Raw genomic sequence first — 20,209 nt, forward strand, 5'->3', positions numbered from 1 at the left:
GAAACATGAACATTGTCCAAGCCACAAAAATGACCACACAGCCCCCATCCTGGCTAGAATGAGTGAATGCTGCTTCTTTTCTTTCTTTTTCTTTTCTTTTCTTTCTTTCTTTCTTTTTTTTTTTTTGAGATGGAGTCTCCCTCTGTTGCCTAGGCTGGAGTGCAGTGGCGCGATCTTGGCTCACTGCAAGCTCCACCTCCTGGGTTCATGCCATTCTCCCGCCTCAGCCTCCCGAGTAGCTGGGACTACAGGTGCCCGCCACCACACTCAACTAATTTTGTTTTTGTATTTTTAGTAGAGATGGGGTTTCACCGTGTTAGCCAGGATGGTCTCCATCTCCTGACCTTGTGATCCATCCGCCTCAGCCTCCCAAAGTGCTGGGATTACAGGCGTGAGCCACTGTGCCCTGCCCTTTTTCTTTCTTTTTCTTTTTTGAGAGGAAGTCTCGCTCTTGTTGCCCAGGCTGGAGTGCAGTGGTGTGATCTCGGCTCACTGTAACCTCCGCCTCCTAGGTTCAAGCAATTCTCCTGCCTCAGCCTCTCAAGTAGCTGGGACTACAGGCATACGCCACCACGGCCAGCTAGTTTTTGTATTTTTTAGTAGAGACAGAGTTTTTCCATGTTGGCCAGGCTGGTCTCGAACTCCTGACCCCAGGTGATCCTCCCGCCTTGGCCTCCCAAAGTGCTGGGATTACAGGCATGAGCCACTGCACCCAGCCTGCTGCTTCTTTTCAATTGAAGCCTTTACCTCCCTTTATTCTTCTCTTATATATAAGAATTATTAATATATCTAATTACCCCTGCTTCCTGACAGCATCCAATCCAGAGCAAAACCATTTCTCCAAACCCTCCCAAAATTACGTAATACAGACCCAAACCCTGTACCACCTTTCTATCACCAATTTCCTATAGCCCCTTTTGTGTATTCTCCCTCACTGTAATGGGTAATAAACCCAACTTATTCAACTATAGGTGCATTGCTGGTGGCCTTTGGCAGGAGAGTACTAACACATGTAGTTTTGTTTTTTCTTTAGAGACAGGGCCTCACTGTCACCCAGGCTGGAGTGCAGTGGGACGATCATAGCTCACTGCAGCATCAAACTCCTGGGCTAAAGCGATCCACCTGCATCAGCCTTCTGATTAGCTGGGATTACAGGTGCACACCACCACGTCTGGCTAGTTTATTATATTTTTGTAGAGATAGGGTCTCACCATGTTGCCCAGGGTAGCCCCAACTCCTGGGCTCAAGTGGTCCTCCTACCTTGGCTTCCCAAAGCACTGCAATTACAGGTGTGAGCCACCATGCCCAGCTGCAATAACACACTTAAAGCTAAACTATTCTTAGGAAAATGAACGAAATGGCCAACTGCAAATGCTTTTTTATCTCTCACCAAGAAGTTTTCTTGAAGTAGAATATAGTTACCTGGATACTTGTGCAAATGTAGATCATTTAACTCAGCGTCTTAAAGTTTAGAGATTCCCTGTGTATTGTCCAATACACATCATAAAGCCTGACATTTAAAAAAACCTAAATGAGTGATTCTGAATTGTCTGAAAGGACCTCCATCAGTCTGGGGATAGGCGTCGGGTTTGAGAGGGCAGCAGTGTGCAGCATACGAGAAAGCGGACTGCGCAAGTCTGGAGGCTGCACTTCCACTGACCACGATGAGAATAGAAACCCCTGGGTTGGGCATGGTGGCCCATGCCTGTAATCCCAGCACTTTGGGAGGCCAAGGTGGGCAGATCACTTGAGGCCAGGAGTTCGAGACCAGCCTGGCCAACATGGTGAAACCCTGTCTCTACTAAAAATACAAAAATTAGCCAGGCATGGTGGCGGGCATCTGTAGTCCCAGCTACTCAGGGGGCTGAGGCAGGAGAATCACTTGAACCTGGCAAACAGAGGTTGCAATGAGCTGAGACGGTGCCCCTGCACTCCAGCCTAGGCAACAGAGCGAGACTCCATCTTAAAAAAAAAAAAAAGAATAGAAACCTCATATTGTCTCTCCTAAGTGAGACAAAATAATTAGATCATACATGTCTGGTGCTTCATGAGGTGAGGGCTTTCTGGCCATTGTGTCCCTTGCATTATGCAACATGGCTCTCCTGAACGAGACAAAATGTTGGGGGAAAAAGCAGCTAGGCAAATTAAAAGAGTTCCAATAGGACATGAATATTAACCACAGGGCATCAAATTGTTGGTCAGTTCAGAATGCTGAACTGCTGAGATGAGGAATGCAGCCACCTTCATGGAGGAAAACAGCCACCAAACCCCTCATGCTGCCATGGCAACGGGAGCTCACAAATGATGCAATTGCAAAGGCAGCTGGACACTTGCACATGTGACTGTTGGAAGCTGGGGCTGGGGGTGGAGGGGAGAGTGAGGGCAAGATCCCACCATGAGGGAAGTGGAAACCAGGCAAGGAAAATGTACGCTAATCCTGGTAATGAAAATAAAATTGGTCACAGCTGTGAGCTGTAGGAGAAGGGAAAAGGGAGTAAGCATATTTCATTTGTGCATGATGTCTTTCACCAAATATTATTAAAATACACTTCACTATCATTAATTCATTCCCCTAGCACCATGCTGAGGGTGCAGTCACCCCATTTTATAGGCAATATGGTCAGCTCAGTGACTCATAATTAGGAAGAAAAGGAATTGTATGAATAAAACATTCCACAGCAACCGGCCACAGTACTAAATATTGCTAATTCATTTAAACCCCCAAAGTTTTCTTTACCAAAATTTCTCTACACTCATTCATCAATGTTTAACAATAGAAGGAAAATTTTCTCTCAAAATGGAGCAAAATAAAATTCATTTATGAATCTTAGGGAAGAGCATGGGGAAGTTCCTTGTACTAATCTTGCAGTTCACCTCTGAGTTGGAAATTCTATCAAAATGCAAAGTAACAACAAAATAATTAGATTATAAATGCCTGGTGCTTCATGAGGTGAGAGCTTTCTGGCTGTTGTGTCCATTGCTATGGCTAGTGCTGTTACAGGAAAGGGGTCCTGATCCAGACCCCCAAGTGAGGGTTCTTGGATCTTGTGCAAGAAAGAATTCAGGGCGAGTCCATACAGAAAAGTGAAAGCAAATTTGTTAGGGAAGTAAAGGAATAAGAAAATGGCTACTCCATAGACAGAGCAGCTCTGAGGGCTGCTAGTTGCCCATTTTTATGGTTATTTCTCAATGATATACTAAACAAAGGTGGATTATTCATGCTTCCCCTTGGTAGACCATATAGGGTAACTTCCCGACGTTGCCATGGCATTTGTAAACTGTCATGGCGCTGGTGGGAGTGTAGCAGTGAGGATGACCAGAGGTCACTCTCGTGGCCATCTTGGTTTTGGTGGGTTTTGGCCGGCTTCTTTACTGCAAGCTGTTTTATCAGCAAGGTCTTTATGACCTGTATCTTGTGCCGACCTCCTGCCTCATCCTGTGACTTAGAATGCCTTCACTGTCTGGGAATACAGCCCAGTAGGTCTCAGCCTCATTTTACCCAGCTTCATTCAAGATGGAGTTGCTCTGGTTTACATGCCTCTGACAATGCCAAGCTCAGGGGACTGACCACAGTAGGTGTTTAATCAATGCTTGTTGAGAGATAGCGGGCACAGTGAGTGGTAGGAATTGTTAGTAAAGCCAGCTTGCCAATGCCTTCTCAGTAAAGTACCAGCTAAGCAACCTCAACAAGCCTGCAGTATGGGAAATTCTCCAATGACTTCTTTTGTTACTCATATTCTTTCATTCATTCTACATGTATTTTCCAAGTGCCTACAGGTGCTAGGAGCTGTGCCAGATGCTGGGTGTTCAGGATTGCTGAATATTCAGCACACACACTTGTTTATCTGGTAGAAGAAGCAAAGGTCGAACAAACAGCTCGCAAATTAAAATTGACCTACAGTGGTGATAAGGACTACCTGGGGCTGGGAAAAAGCAGAGAAGAGGAAGTACTCAGCAAAGGAGACAGTGGTGTAAGGTGAAGCTAGAGGAGCGAATGGAATAGGTCATGCCAGGCCTTGTGGCTGGAGTCATGGATTTGAACTATATTGTACATATTGAAGGTACGCAACATGATGCTTGTCTATGCATGTGCATAGTTTAAATGATTACTACAGTAAGTTACTCTCTTAGCAAATTTCCAGTATATAATGCAATATTAACAATAGTCCTTATGCTGTACACTAGATTCCTAGACATTCATCCATCATAACTGCAACTTTGTACCTCTTGATCTACAGCTCCCCATTCTTCCGCCAAATCCCAACCCTGCCTTTATACTGGTAACCACCATTCATTCTGTTCCTTTTCTATGTATTAAACTTCATTCACATGCCACGTATAAAAGAAATCATGCAGTATTTTATTTTATTTATTTATTTATTTATTTATTTATTTATTTATTTATTTAGATGGAGTCTCGCTCTATCGCCAGGCTGGAGTGGTGCGATCTCGGCTCACTGCAACCTCTGACTCCCTGATTCAAGTGATTCTCCTGCCTCAGCCTCCCGAGTAGCTGGGATTACAGGCACGCGCCACCACACCTTGCTAATTTTTGTATTTTTAGCAGAGACAGGGTTTCACCATGTTGGCCAGGATGGTCTCGATCTCCTGACCTCATGATCCGCCCGCCTCAGCCTCGAAAAGTGCCGGGGTTAAAGGCATGAGCCATGGTGCCCGGCCAAATCATGCCGTATTTTTATTTCTGTGTCTGGCTTATTTAACTTAGCATAATGTCTTCTAGGTTCATTCATGTTACACATGGCAGGATCTCCTTCTTTTTAAGGCTAATATTCCACTGTGTACATATAAAGAAAAAAGTCTATACATGTATACATATACCCCCCACATTTTTAAAACTAATCTATCAATGGACACAAGTTTTCATATTTTGGCTATGTAAATAATGCTGCCGTGAACACGGGAGTACAGATATCTCTTTGAGATGCTGATTTCATTCCCTTTGAGTATATGATTTTTTAATTTATTTTCCTTTTTGATACAGAGTTTCACTCTTGTCACCCAGGCTGGAGTACAATGGCGTGACCTTGGCTCACTGCAACCTCTGCCTCCTGGGTTCAAATGATTCTCCTGCCTCAGCCTCCCGAGTAGGTGGGATTACAGAGCCCACCACCACACCCGGCTAATTTTTGTATTTTTACTAGAGACAGGGTTTCACTATGTTAGTCAGGCTGGTCTTGAACTCCTGACCTCAGGTGATCCACCCATCTCAACCTCCCAAAGTGCTGGGATTACAGGCATGAGCCACCACACCGGCTGAGTATATAATTTTTTTTTTGAGACAGTTTCACTCTGTTTCCCAGGCTGGAGTGCAATGGTGCAGTCTTGGCTCACTGCAACCTCCACATCCCGGGTTCAAGTGATTCTCCTGCCTCAGCCTCCCGAGTAGCCGGGACTAGGAGCACGCACTACCACGCCCGGCTAATTTTTGTATTTTTAGTAGAGACGGGGTTTCACCATGTTGGCCAGGCTGGTCTCCAACTCCTGACCTTGTCATCCACCCGCCTTGGTTTCCCAAAGTGCTGGAGTTACAGACGTGAGCCATCGCGCCCGGCCGATATGTGCTATTTTTACCTCTGTTCTTGCAGACGGGGGTTCTGAGGCAAAAGGGGTGTTAAGTAACTTTACCAAAGTCACAGAGGGAGTGGGGGAAATAGTATTCATGTCCCAGTAGGCCGATTCCCAAACCAGTGATGATGGGAATGAAGGGGCTTAGGATACATCACCCCAAATATACTGCCTCGGCATAAGGATTATTTTGAGTTGAAGGCACTTGAGAATCGACAGATGGAGGAAGAGTTCTCCGCCCTTCCCTTATCTGCCTAAAAGCCGGGCATCAATTTCTCTGTGTGATGGTGCTTTCCCCGCCCCTCCCCAAAGAGTTACTCTCTCCGCTGGAGAAAGAGTCAACGATGAAGTAAATTGGCATAAAGAGAAACACCTCCCTAGAATAGCCTTTATCTTTCACTGGCCTCCCCATCTATTTCCTAGTCACTTCCCCATAACTTATTTTCTGTCAAATCCCAAACCCCTTTTTCTTTTTCTTATTTTTCCAGAGTGGGACTTGCTCTGTCATCTAGGCTGGATTGCAGTGGTGTGATTATAGCTCACTGCAACCTCGAACTCCTGGGCTCAAGGGATCCTCCCACCTCAGCCTCCTGAGTAGCTGGGACTACAGGCACACTGACTGTGAGCTTGGTTAATTTCTTTTTCTTGCTTTTGGCAGAGGTAAGATCTTGCTGTGTTGGCTGGCCGCAGTGGCTCACGCTGGTAATCCCAGCACTTTGGGAGGCCAAGGTTGGGGGGTGGCGGGGAGGGGGGGGTGGATCACGAGGTCAGGAGTTTGAGACCAGCCTGACCAACATGGAGAAACCCCATCTCTACTACAGATACAAAATTAGCTGGGTGTGGTGGCACATGCCTGTAATCCCAGCTACTCAGAAAGCGGAGGCAGGAGAATCGCTTGAACCTAGGAGGCAGAGGTTGCAGTGAGCTGAGATCTCACCATTGCACTCTAGCCTGGGCAACAATAGCGAAACTCCACTTAGAATGTGTTTTCCCAATCTTGGTTTTCCTTGTCTCTGGTGAAGAAAGTTTTTGCAAAGATCATGGAGAGATTGTTCCTGGCCCCACACATATCCCAGGCCCCACCCTTACAGAGCCTGCTCCTGACCCTCCAGTACATTGAGCTGAGGCTGCCGTGAACCCAGAGCCAGGACCCAATCCCAGGCCAGGGTTAGATGGTTGATTCACTGGCATTCCTAGAAGACTCAAGCTACTCCAGCATCGACTTCTTATTCTCCTTCTGGACCTGCTGCTTGCCTACATGGGAATACTTCTTTTTGTCTTGCTTCCCTTTTGCCCCAAGGCCTCTCTGGTGGAGGCCCAGCCCTGACTTTCTGTACCACAGCCACAGCAGATGAAGGATCAGTCCTTATACAATGTGACTGTCATTGGGGCTGGAACCTCAAGCTGTTGAATGAAACAAGACAGCAGCCTTTGTAGAGGTCTAGGCCAGGCTGGGCACGGTGACTCATGCCTATAATCACAGCACTTTGGGAGGCCAAGCTGGGTGGATTGCCTGAGATCAGGAGTTTGAGACCATCCTGGGCAACAAGGCCAAAGCTCATCTCTACTAAAATACAAAAAATAAGCCGGGCATGGTGGCAGCTGCCTGTAGATCCCCCTACCTGGGAGGCTGAGACATGAGAATTGCTTGAATCTGGGAGGCAGAGGTTGCAGTGAGCCGAGATCCCACCACTGTACTCCAGCCTGGGCGACAGAGACTCTGTCTCAAAAAAAAAAAAAAGAGTTCTGGGCCAGACCTGTAGCAACAGGTCACCTGGAAATGTGTTAAAAATGTTCAGGCTCTTGATGCTGTGAATGAAATGGTTATGGGGGGGGCGGTAGGAATGTTGTTCTAGCCCCACCCTACACCCTAAGTCAGTGATCCCCAACCTTTTTAACACCAGGGACCAGTTTTGTGGAAGACAACATCCGGTCCGAGGGCAGAGGTGGTGTGATGAGGGATGGTTTGGGGATGAAATTGCTCCCCCTGAGATCATCAGGCATCAGAGTCTCATAAGGAGTGCGTAACCTGGATCCCTCGCATGCGCAGTTCACGACAGGATTCACACTCCCGTGAGGATGCAATCTCTGGCCATAATGCTCACTCACCTGCCACTCACCTCCTGCAGTCCGGCCTGGTTCCTAACAGGCCACTCGTGGTTACAGGTCTGTGGCCTGGGGGCTGGGGACGTGTCTTAGACATTCTGACTCAGAAAGTCACCCTTAGGGTGAGGCCTGGCAATCTTGCTTAAAATAAGTCCTCCGATTCTATGAGTTGTAGGCTTCAAATAAATAAATGAAAGAAGCTGGGCGGATCACGAGGTCAGGAGATCGAGACCACGGTGAAACCCCGTCTCTACTAAAAATACAAAAAAAATTTGCCGGGCGTGGTGGCGGGCGCCTGTAGTCCCAGCTAGTACAGGCAGGAGAATGGCGTGAACCCGGGAGGCAGAGCTTGCAGTGAGCCGAGGTCGCGCCACTGCACTCCAGCCTGGGCGACAGAGTGAGACTCCGTCTCAAAAAAAAAAAAAAAAAAGAAAGAAGCCCTCCACGTGGAAGCTGGTGAGTGCTGATGTTTCAGAGCCATTGATCCAGCCGAGGTCAGCAAACTGTGGCCCAGGGGCCAAATCCACCCTATAACATATTTCTGTACAGCTCTTTAAGAATGCTTTCCGCATTTTCAAATGATTGGGAAAAAACAAAAGAAAAAATCACATTTCAGGACATGTGAAAAAGTTTAAATTCAAATTTCGGTATCCATAAAGACAATTTTATCCTACAGCCATTTATTTACTTATTGTCTCTGGCTGCTTTGGAACTACAATGGCAGAGTCGGTGAGTGGTGGCAGACAACTTTGAGTCTAAAATATTTATGATTTTGCCCTTTCCGGAAAAAGTTTGTGGACCTCTGCTCTGGGCAAAGCTGTTTCGAATTCTCAGTGTTTGCTGAGGTGCGGCAGCTGTCAGCTGCACCCCAAATACAGGCCAGTTCCACGGAGGGAAATCAGTCATCCCAGGCTCTGCCACGTAGAATCCATTTCTGTGCCACCAAGTTAAATTATTTTGCATCTCTAAAAGATGTTAAAAATGGTACTGAGGTTTAGAAAAATTTCCAAAGGCCCATCCAGTCCCATATCCAAATAAATAAATCTGGTTTTCACAACCCAAACTTTTGCTTTTATTGCTGAAAATGTTGCCAGATGTGCCCAGCTGGTGTTTACCTATTTCTCTACAGAGCAAATATGGGGCAGGGAGCTACATTTTCTTCGGCTCATTGGGAATGTCTTTGGAAGAGGGCTAGTTAGAACAGGAATTCTCAGGGTTTCATCTGAGGAATTTTTTTTTTAATTGACACAAGTTCTCCATATGTTGTCCAGGCTGGTCTCAAGCTCCTGAACTCAAGCAATCCTCCCACCTCAGTCTCCCAAAGTACTGGGATTACAGACGTGCGCCACCATGCCCAGCCTCTGAAGAATGTTAAGTACAAAAAAAGAAAAGCCACATGAAGAAGCAGCAGTCACCAAAACATGCTACAGACACAAGGTGCCAGACGAACTTGAAGATAGTCCTTAAACACAAATAAAATCTGTCTGTAGCTTTGGCATTAGAAGTAGAGACCCAAGAAACGAGGCCAGACAGGTAGTTCACTGAGGACCTCACATAACATACCATGGATGCTAGTAATTATCCAGTGTACAACTGGGAATCAAAAGAGTTTTGGCCGAGCACGGTAGCTCATACCTGGAATCCCAGCACTTTGGGAAGCTGAGGTGAGAGGACTGCTTGAGCCCAAGAGTTCAAGCCCTGACTGGGCAACAGCACAAAACCCCATCTCTTAAAAGAAAAAAAAAAAGTGTTTCCAGAATAGGGGAGTAGTGTTTATTTAGTTTTATTTTTTATTTATTTTTTGAGACGGAGTCTTGCTCTGTCGCCCAGGCTGGAGTGCGGTGGTGCAATCTCGTCTCACTGCAAGCTCCGCCTCCCGGGTTCACGCCATTCTCCTGCCTCAGCCTCCGAGTAGCTGGGACTACAGGCGCCCGCCACCGCGCCTGGCTAATTTTTTGTATTTTTTAGTAGAGACGGGGTTTCACCGTGGTCTCGATCTCCTGACCTCGTGATCCGCCCGCCTCGGCCTCCCAAAGTGCTGGGATTACAAGCGTGAGCTACCGCGCCCGGCCCCGACTGTATTTTTTTTAACAACACCCCCACTCCCCACCTGTTCCTTCCCCTTCGCATGCTGCCAACTTTTTTTTTTTTTTTTGAGACAGAGGCTCACTCTGTTGCCCAGGCTGGAATACAGTGGCGCGATCACAGCTCACAGCAACCTCCACCTCCTGGGTTCAAGCAATTTTCTTGCTTCAGCCTCCCCAGTAGCTGGGACTACAGGTGTGCACTGCCATGCCCGGCTAATTTTTTGTATTTAAGTAGAGATGGGGTTTCACTGTGTTGCCCAGGCTGGTCTTGAACTCCTGAGTTCAGGCAATCTGCCCACCTCAGCTTCCCAAAGTGCTAGGATTACAGGCATGAGCCACTGCGCCCGGCCCCATGCTGCCAACTTCTAAACACAATAGTGACTCTGTGCTTGTCTAGTTCTGTGTATAAATGGAATGTTGTGGAGATGACCCCTCCCTGTGCCGGCTGGTTCCTCTTCCTTTTCCCCTGGTCACAGCCACTCATGGAAGCAGGACCAGTAAGAAACCTATGACTGAAAAAAAAAAAAAGCTGGGTGCAGTGGATCATGCCTGTAATCCTAGCACTTTGGGAGGCTGAGGTGGGCGGATCATCTGAGGTTGGGAGTTTGAGACCAGCCTGACCAACATGGAGAAACTCTACTAAAAATACAAAAACTCTACTAAAACTACAAAATTAGCTGGGCGTGGTGGCGCATGCCTGTAATCCCAGCTACTCAGGAGGCTGAGGCAGGGGAATCCCTTGAACCCAGGAGGCAGAGTTTGCAGTGAGCTGAGATAGCAATGATGCACTCCAGCCTGGGCGACAGAGCGACACTCTGTCTCAAAAAAAAAAAAAAAAAAAAAAAAAAAAGACAATAATAGAAAGGCTCATTAATGGGGAAAAAAAAATCCCCTCCTAGGGAGAAGCTTATTCACCATTTTCTACACATGCAACCTATGTGGAAGCATGGCCGGTGACTACCTGTACTCCTTGACTCTACCTCTGCATACAATGACTCAGCTAACCAGCCCAATAAATGCCCTGCGTGCACTTTTGTTCGGGGAGGCACTGCTTTGGGAACTATCCCCAGTGTCCTCCTTACTTGTTAGAATTAATAAAATCCCCTTTTTAAGTCCTCCTTGGGAGTAGTCATTGGACGTCACCCACCAAGTGATCAAACCCACCCATTGTGTGGGTTAGCTGTAACAGTAGTTAGCCATAGAGTGTTGTGATAAGGAGCCAAAGAATAAAGCTCCTTTAAAATAAAGAATATTTATTTTAGAATACAGCTTGGCACATAGTAAACATGCACATGGTTTAAATGACTTTATGTTGAGAAGTTACAGCTTTGGCATAAATATGTATGGTATAGAAGGACAAAAAGAGAATGACAGAAAATAACCAAAGAGAGTGAATGCTGGGGAAATCGAATTATCTCTCTAATGACACAGATAAGGGCACCTCCAGATGAGCTTACCATGGTTCATGCTGGCTTCACTGGCTTCCACAGAAACAGCCTGCAGGCCAGAGGTTCTCTAGGACCAAGCCCTAGATGGGACACCTGCCCACATGCAGGGAGTGAAACCCACTCCTGAATGGCCCTCTCACATATACCACAGAAGACACTTAAAATATTATCTCCAGCTCATCACACAAAACCATCCCACAAGTCAACCATTTCTTATTTAGAATATGGTTATATGGCTGGATGTGGTGGCTCACGCCTATAATCCCAGCACTTTGGGAGGCTGAGGTGGGTGGATCACCTGAGGTCAGGAGTTCGAGACCAGCCTGGCCAACATGGTGAAACCCCGTCTCTACTAAAAACACAAAAATTAGCCTGGTGTGGTGGCATGTGCTTGTAATACCAGCCACTCGGCAGGTGGAGGCAAAAGAATCACTTGAACCCGGGAGGTGGAGGTTGCAGTGAGCCAAGATCATGCCACTGCACTCTAGCCTGGGCAATAGAACAAGACCCTGTCTCAAAAAAAAAAAAAGATAATTATATAACTTTCAAGAGCAGCCCACATTTTTCTTAGAAGGACACAAGAGCACGGAGCACAAAAAGTAAACTAGGAAGAGCCACCACTCTGCTGCCACTGGTTGGAGCTGATCACCCCAGGCATCCCTGCTTCTCAGACTCCTCCACTGTATACACAGGAGAAAAGCAATCCCTTCTGCCAGCATCTGACGCGTCTGTCAGAGCACACATCCTTCCCGACATGGGCTAGAGAGGATTGCAGGGTCTGTCCTCAAGCCTGCTCCCATCACTGGGGGCTGCTGACTCCAGGCAGCCAAACGTCTCCTGGGAGGCGTAGGTCATGTACACGAAGCCATCCTCATCCTTGTAGTCTCTGTAGATCTCTGCCATGGTTGCGCTCATGCTGACCAGGCTCTTGTTGTTCACCAGCAAGTAAAAGGCTTCCGTGGCTCTCAGGACCATGCGGCTCCTGGGATGGGCAGGAGGGTGGTGAGGGGGTGACCTGCGAGACAGCCCAGGGATCTGCAGCCTCATGACACTCAAGAAGACTGAATTGCTCCCTTCTTCTTCCCTGAGATTTAGGAACTACAAGGCTTCCCAGTTGAGTCGAAAGGGTGAGGCCATTTCATGGATGAAATATGACAACACAAACAGGATGAGGAAACATGACAACACAAAAATGCTAAGCAAATAACTTTTACTTGCTATGAAATTAAAGCTATTGGGCTGGGTGCTGTGGCTCACGCCTCTAATCCCAGCACTTTGGGAAGCCGAGGCAGGCAGATCACGAGGTCAAGAGATCGAGGCCATCCTGGCCAACATGGCGAAACCCGGTCTCTACTAAAAATACAAAAATTAGCTGGGTGTGGTAGTGTGCACCTGTAGTCCCAGCTACTCAGGAGGCTGAGGCAGGAGAACCAGGAGGCAGAGGTTGCAGTGAGCCGAAATTGCACCACCGCACTCCAGCCTGGTGACAGAGCAAGGCTGCATCTCAAAAAAAAAAAAAAAAAAAAAAAAGAAAAGAGAAAAGAAATTAAAGCTATTTCCCTAGAGGTACAAAGGTGATGCACAGTCTCTCTGACATTTCACATTTTTTTTTTTTTTTTTAATTCCCCTGCCTCAGCCTCCCAAGTAGCTGGGATTACAGGCATGCAACACCACACCTGGGTAATTTTTGTATTTTTAGTAGAGATGGGGTTTCGCCGTGTTGGCCAGGCTGGTCTTGAACTCCTGACCTCAGGTAATCCGCCTGCCTTGGCTTCCCAAAGTGCTGGGATTACAGTGTAAGCCACCGCGCCTGGCCCTAATCCTAACTTGCATTCTCCCTTGGCCATCTTCCATTCACACTGAACTAACTTTAACATGTAAGCTTGCCTAGAGAGAGGAAATCAGAATGCTCTTAACTCAGTAAAACAAAATAAAAAGAGGCCTGGGCAACATCGTGAGACCCCCCCTCTCTACGAAACATCTTTAAAATTAGCCGGGCACGGTGGTGCTTTCCTGTAGTCCCAGCTACTCAGGAGGCTGAGATAGAAGGATCGCCTGAGCCCAGGAGGTCAAGGCTGCAGTGAACTAGGATCACGCCACTGCACTCCAGCCTGGGCAACAGAGCTAAAGAAAGCAAAATAAAAAGACACTCATTCATCGTGTGTTCTTAAAGAACAGGCTGCAACAGCGACACAGCTTCCAAGCACTTTTCAACCCTGTTGAAAACTTACTCATCGGGTCTATTTACCTTACTCCCAAATTATTTTTTACTGAATCCGTGTGTCAAGTGACGTCCTTTAAGCTTTAAGAATAGCTGCCTGTTCTTTGCTGTACCTCTGGCTTAACCAAGGGAGGAGTGTGTTTGGGGGATGCTTTTCTCTCTCAGTGTTCTGAGCAGGGAACGTTTCCTTTGGGGAGAAGTCCCCACCCCCAGGCGCACATACACTTGGAAAAGGTGCTGGTCCCTGCAACGGACGCGCAGACTCAGTTTCACACAAGATCTGAAAGAAAGGACCTCCCGGACTAGCTTGAGAGCCAAGACTAACTACTTTAGGAAATTCTTAGAAATGTTGGCAGGTCTTTTTTGTTGTTGTTGTCTGAGGGATTCTCCTTACCTGTTTAAAATACAGTAATTCTTTTTTTTTTTTTTGAGACAGAGTTTCACTCTTGTTGCCCAGGCCGGAGTGCAGTGGCACAATCTTGGCTCACTGTAACCTCCGCCTCCCAGGTTCAAGCGATTCTCCTGCCTCAGCCTCCCAAGTAGCTGGGATTACAGGCGCCCGCCACCACACCTAACTAATTTTTGTATTTTTAGTAGAGACGGGGTTTCACCCGTTGGCCAGGCTGGTCTCAAACTCCTAACCTCTGCGATCCACCTGCCTCAGCCTCCCAAAGTGCTGGGATTACAGGCATGAGCCACTGCACCCGGGTTTAAAATAGAGTAATTCTAAGAGCATCTTTTCAGGGTACTAGTGAATCTAAAAGATGACTTCAAAAAAATCTCTTTCCTCTCTTCCTCTGACACGCCCCCATCCGCAAAATAAAACCGCCAAAGGAAGAAAGCCGAACAGCCCCGGCGCACCCAGCGCACCTTCCTCCCCCCGGGCATGCTCGGCGCCACCTACCGGATGATGCTGAGGAACTGGGTCATGGTCAGCTCCTGCGGGACCAGGAATTTAGTTTTGTCCAGCAGGGGCAGGAAGGTCTCCCGGGGGTAGCGCTCCACTACCACCTGTCAAGAGTGTCAATCCTTAAGAATGTGACTCAGCGTGAGTCTTAGGAACTTGGAAGAGAGAGAGGGAAGCTGTTGGCTGCTCTTGGTTTTTTCAGAGAACGGGCTCGGAACCCCACCCCCACGCCTCCCAGCGGAAGTCCAGTGGTGTCTTACCGGGATTTTGTTGGGGAACTTTGCCCGGATTCCAGCAACTTCCTCTTGTCTGATTGCTGTGAATATTTCAAGCACAAGAGAAGAAGCAAAGATCAAGAGAAGGCCAGATCTTCTCCTCTCTTTAGATAACCCAGAAAGCTACCCCAAGAAATTTACCCAAGCTTTTCCTCTGCTTGAAAGGTCTGACGCTTGGGATTTTCTGTGGAGGCGGCATTGCACTCAACAGCTGTGTCTGTTTTAAAAAAGAAAAAAAAAACTGTCCCGCAACCAGGAACCTAACTCATTCCTCCAGCTGCTTCCAAACTGCCTGCAGGAGCCTGAAGGAGGCCCTTATGTAGGGCTGAGTGACATCAGGCCTCTCCTCTCCCTCCCCTCTCCCCACTCCCCCTCCCTGGGCAGCAGGAGGTCAGTTCTGATGGAAATGGAATCGCCACCTGCTTGCTGGTCAGAGAAAGCCACTTTGTTCATGACCAGTTCAAGATGTTTCTTTGCAAAAGAAATTAGGGTTTGTAATAAAATCATTGGCTGGGCAGCGGACTGTAGAGGGGTAAAACTGCCTTGTGCTGGGACATTTTTGTCCTTCAGTAGCAAGGGGGGTCCAAGCTGGATCCACCTCAGCCTGAAGTGTGCTGTGTGAGTCTCACAATGGTCCATGCCCTTTATCACAGAAAGAAACCTATACCAAGAAAGGTGAAGTGATTTGCCCCAGGGCACATAGCTAGTAAGAGAGGCAGTATGGATTAAAACCTAGAGTTGCATGCTGGGTGCAGTGGCCTACACCTGTAATCCCAGCACTTGGCGAGGCCGAGGCGGGTGGATCAGCTGGCCAACATGCTGAAACCCTGTCTCTACCAAAAATACAAAAATTAGCCGGGCATGGTGGCAGGCACCTGTAATCCCAGCTACTCAGGAGGCTGAGGCAGGAGAATCACTTGAACCTGGGAGGCGGAGGTTGCAGTGAGCTCAGGTCACGCCATTGCACTCCAGCCTGGGCAACAAGAGCGAAACTTCATCTCAAAAAACAAACAAACAAACAAACAAAATAACAAACAAAAAAACCCCAGAGTTGGCCGGGCGCGGTGGCTCAAGCCTGTAATCCCAGCACTTTGGGAGGCCGAGGCGGGCGGATCATGAGGTCAGGAGATCGAGACCATCCTGGCTAACACGGTGAAACCCTGTCTCTACTAAAAATACAAAAAATTAGCCGGGCGTGTTGGCGGGCGCCTGTAGTCCCAGCTCCTCGGGAGGCTGAGGCAGGAGAATGGCCTGAACCCGGGAGGCGGAGCTTGCAGTGAGCCGAGATCGCGCCACTGCACTCCAACCTGGGTGACACAGCAAGACTCTGTCTCAAAAAAAAAAAAAAAAAAAAAAAAAAAAAAAAAAAACCCAGAGTTGTTACAAGGAAGTCCAAGTACTACACTCCTGTATATTCTGTCACTTCGTTTTCTCTGGGATAAAAGAAGGAAGGAAGGACAATTGTCCCCAAGATCTCGCTTTTAGAGTTAAGAAACTGGGCCTCTGGTCATACCTAGGGGAAACCAAACTCCATTTCTCCTATATTGCCGCAACACAGATCACTTTTGACACTAGATTTGTGTGTGTGGGTGGGCGGGGGGAGGGGGGATTCCCCATACACCGAGCAGTCAGTTCTACAGTGGACACCAGCTAGGTGTCCTCCAATCCAACTCTGACACTGTCTACCTGGAGACAGTGTCAGATCCCACGGGCTGAGGGCTCTGTCCCACAAGACTGTCCCCCACTTTCAATGCCAATTGCAAGCCCCAAGTTGTGTTTGTTGTTTGTTTGTTTGCTTGTTTGTTTGAAACAGAGTCTTGCTCTGTTGCCCAGGCTGGAGTGTAGTGGCACAATCTCAGCTCACTGCAATCTCTGCCTCCTGAGTTCAAGCGATTTCTCCCGAGTAGCTGGGATTACAGGCACATGACACCACGCCTGGCTAATTTTTGTATTTTTAGTAGAAATGGGGTTTCACCATGTTGGCCAGGCTGGTCTCAAACTCCTGAACTTGTGATCTGTCTGCCTTGCCTTCCCAGAGAGCTGGGATTACATGCGTGAGCCACCGTGACCGGCCTCTAGCTTGTTTTCAGTGGCTTCTGATCTACGGGACATAAATCAGGCTTCTCACAGCCCCCGCCTTGGGTTTCATTAATTGGCTAGAATGACTCACAGAACTCAGGGAAACACATTTACTGGCTTATTACAGAGGATATCACAGAGGATACAGATGAAGAGATGCACAGTAAGGTATGGGGGAAGGGCATGCCACCCTCCAGGAACCTCCATGTGTTCAGCTATCAGAACGTAGGCCTTTTGGGTTTTTATGAAGGCTTCATTATGTAGGCAAGATTGATTAAACCATTGGCCACTGGTAATCAATTTAACTTTCAACCCCCTCTACCCTCCCCAGAGGCTGGAGGTGGGGCTAAAAATTCCAACCCTCTAATCTCACCTTTGTCTTTCTGGCGACCAGACCCCATCCAGAAGCTACCCAGGGGCTGCCAGCCGTCAGTCAACTGATGAACTAAAAAATGACACTTATTGCCAGGTGCGGTGGCTCACACCTGTAATCCCAGCACTTTGGGAGGCCAAGGTGGGTGGATCACTTGAGGTCAGGAGTTCGAGACCAGCTTGGCCAACATAGTGAAACCCCTGTCTTCACTAAAAATACAAAAATTTGCCAGGCGTGGTGGTAGGTGCCTGTAATCCCAACTACTTGGGAGACTGAGGTAGGAGAATCGCTTGGAACCGGGAGGCGGAGGTTGAAGCGAGCTGAGATTGTGCCACTGCACGCCAGCCTGGGCAACAGAGTGAGACTTCGTCTCAGAAACAAAAAACAGAAACAAACAAAAAAAGAAAATTCAAAGAATTTTTAGAACTTGTATGCCAGGAAATTGAATGAAAACTAAACATATATTTCTCAGTATCACAGGGCCTGAGAAATTAATCCCTTGCCTGGGATCAAAGGGGCTAGGAAGGGCAAGACACAGCTCTTCCATTTCCCAGGGCCAGGGGTTGCTTCCCGGTATTTATGCCCATCCAGGTAGCCCTTCGGACTCTGCACGGCCGGAAGGCTTGCCTTTCCTTTATTGTTAGCAGTGTATGCCATGATTTTCTGTAGTCATTCAGCAGTGAAGAGTCTTAAAATGAACAAAATGTGACAAAGGAGAAGGAGATGGTACATTTGCTAGGTGAATTGAAGGGCCTGACTCTTGGGGCTTTAGGTCAATGATAAGAAATAGATGTCAAGAGATTAAATGATGGCATCACTGAAGAGGTAAGTGGCCTCATCCTCTTTCTCTGTCTTAAAAAAGAAGGCATCCCGTCAGGTGTGAATAGTAAGGAGCAGGTGTGCAGTGCTCTGCGCTAAAGTACCTTTCAAATCTGCAATCTCATGTAAACTTTCCCAGTTGCCTTGCAGGTGGGAAGGGCAGGCGGGATGCTCACACTGCTCTGGTCTAGATCATTCAGCCAGAATGCAAACTGCGCCGGGATCCAACCCAGACTGGCCAATCTCCAGGAACAGCCCAGACTCTAAGACCAGGCAAAGCTGGTTCCGAGCCTGGCCCTCCCACCTATGCACCTTAATTTCTGATCTTGGATACATGGCTTCACTTTACTAAATATGGCTTTTAATGGTTATGGTAATCTGTAACTCAGAACGATTATGTGAGGCTTAAATGAACTGGTTTCTGTAAAGCAGCTAGCATAGTGCCTGCCACTGTTCCTCAGTATATGTATTTTCCCCTCACTTCCCCAAGCTATGGTTCCCCCAAATCTTTATAATCCCAAGAAACTTTATGTGCATTCAGGTCTGAATGCTGAAGGCAGAGGTAGAAGGAAATAGTGCTCAGCTGGGGCCAGGAGAAAATAAATCCCAGCTGTGGTGTTTGGTCAATGATTATAAGGGCTTTGAGATGCTTCTTAACTGCCTTGCGTTTGACTTTCTGGGCTGAGGCACGGGGATTGCTATCTAATGCAAGCAGGCTTGCCTCTCAGATGGAATGGAGATGAAGGAGGTAATAGAATGAAGCACTGGGAAAAAACAAAATGCAGCAACCCTTCCAGATCCATCATCTTTCAGGCAGAGGAATGGGCTGGGTCGTTTTTTTCTTTTCTTTTCTTTTGGAGGGTGGGGAGGGAGACGGAGTTTTGCTCTTGTTGCCCAGGCTGGAGTGCAATGGCACAATCTCGGTTCACTGCAAACTCCGCCTTCTGGGTTCAAGCGATTCGCCTGCCTCAGCCTCCCAAGTAGCTGGTATTACAGGCATGCGCCACCACGCCCAGCTAATTTTGTATTTTTAGTAGAGACGGGGTTTCTCCATGTTGGTAGGCTGGTCTCGATCTCCCGACCTCAGGTGATCCACCCCCCCTCGGCCTCCCAAAGTGCTGGGATTACAGGCGAGAGCCACGGTGCCTGGCCCATTTTTTTTTCTTTTCTTTTTTTGGGGGTTGAAAGCCATCTTTTGAGGGCAGCAGTGTCTGGTGTGTCGTCTGATGGCATTGTGCTCCTGGCTGGTGCTCCTCTGGCAGTGGAGTGAGACCTAGGTGGCTGGGAGGTGACCAAAACCACACACTATGGATGCTACATGGACCATGGGGAAGGAAATAAGAACAGTTCTGTGGAGAACAGCTGGAGCAAGAGTGCCCTCGCTGGATTAGGAGGTCTGTCTATCAATATTTTAATTTCTTTTTTGTTTCGTTTTGAGTGTTTGAGACAGGGTCTCACTCTGTTGCCCAGCCTGGAGTGCAGTGGGATGAACACAGCTCACTGCAGCATCAACCTTCTGGGCCCAGGCGATCCTTTCGGCTCAGCCTCCCAAGTAGCTGAGATCGTAGGCTCACACCACCACGCCTGGCAAATTTTTTAAATTATTTGTAGAGATGGAGTCTCCCTATGTTGCCTAGGCTGGCCTCATACTCCTGGACTCAAGCAATGCTGCCTCAGCCTCCCAAAGTGCTGGGATTACAGGCATGGGCCACCATGTCCAGTCTACTAATATTTTAGTAAACAAAAAACTGGCCGGGTGCAGTGGCTCATGCCTGTAATCCCAGCACTTTGGGAGGCTGAACTGAGAAGATTGCTTCGAGACAGGAGTTTGAGACTGGTCTGGGCAACAAAGTGAGACCCCTGTCTCTACAACAAATGCTAATAGGTTGGCTTGGTGGCTCACACCTGTAATCCCAACACTTTGGGAGGCTAAGGTGGGTGGATCACTTAAGATCAGGAGTCCAAGACCAGCCTGGCCAACAAGGTGAAACCCGATCTCTACTAAAAATACAAAAATTAGCCGGCATAGTGGCGGGGGCCTGTAATCCCAGCTACTTGGGAGGCTGAGGCAAAAGAATCGCTTGAACCCAGGAGGCAGAGGTTTCAGTGAGCCGATATCGCACCACTGTACTCCAGCCTGGGCAACAGAGCAAGAGTCCATTTCGAAAATAAAAAATAAAACACACACAAAAAAGAAAGCAAACTTCTTTGAAATTCATATTATTTGTTAGCAGAATGGAGATGTTTTCAGTTGTGTCATAGAGTTGTGAGATGATTGAATGAGGAAATCTATATGATAAACTCATGT

At 47.7% G+C, this 20,209-nt stretch overlaps 1 protein-coding gene across 1 annotated transcript; it reads right to left on the reverse strand.

Annotated features, from left to right (window-relative positions):
- Window positions 1-11,070: 11,070 nt before the first annotated feature.
- MAP1LC3C (microtubule associated protein 1 light chain 3 gamma) lies at window positions 11,071-17,119 on the reverse strand. The gene is made up of 5 exons (XM_055234088.2): window positions 17,083-17,119; window positions 14,772-14,847; window positions 14,616-14,671; window positions 14,353-14,459; window positions 11,071-12,209 (listed from the first exon to the last, which is right to left on the reverse strand). Exons 2-5 carry the CDS (start codon window positions 14,827-14,829, stop codon window positions 11,987-11,989), a joined length of 444 nt encoding a protein of 147 aa, XP_055090063.1. The 5' UTR covers window positions 14,830-14,847; window positions 17,083-17,119; the 3' UTR covers window positions 11,071-11,986.
- Window positions 17,120-20,209: the final 3,090 nt, after the last annotated feature.

This window comes from Symphalangus syndactylus, chromosome 19 (genome assembly GCF_028878055.3).
Source record: "Symphalangus syndactylus isolate Jambi chromosome 19, NHGRI_mSymSyn1-v2.1_pri, whole genome shotgun sequence".
Lineage (NCBI taxonomy): Eukaryota > Metazoa > Chordata > Mammalia > Primates > Hylobatidae > Symphalangus > Symphalangus syndactylus.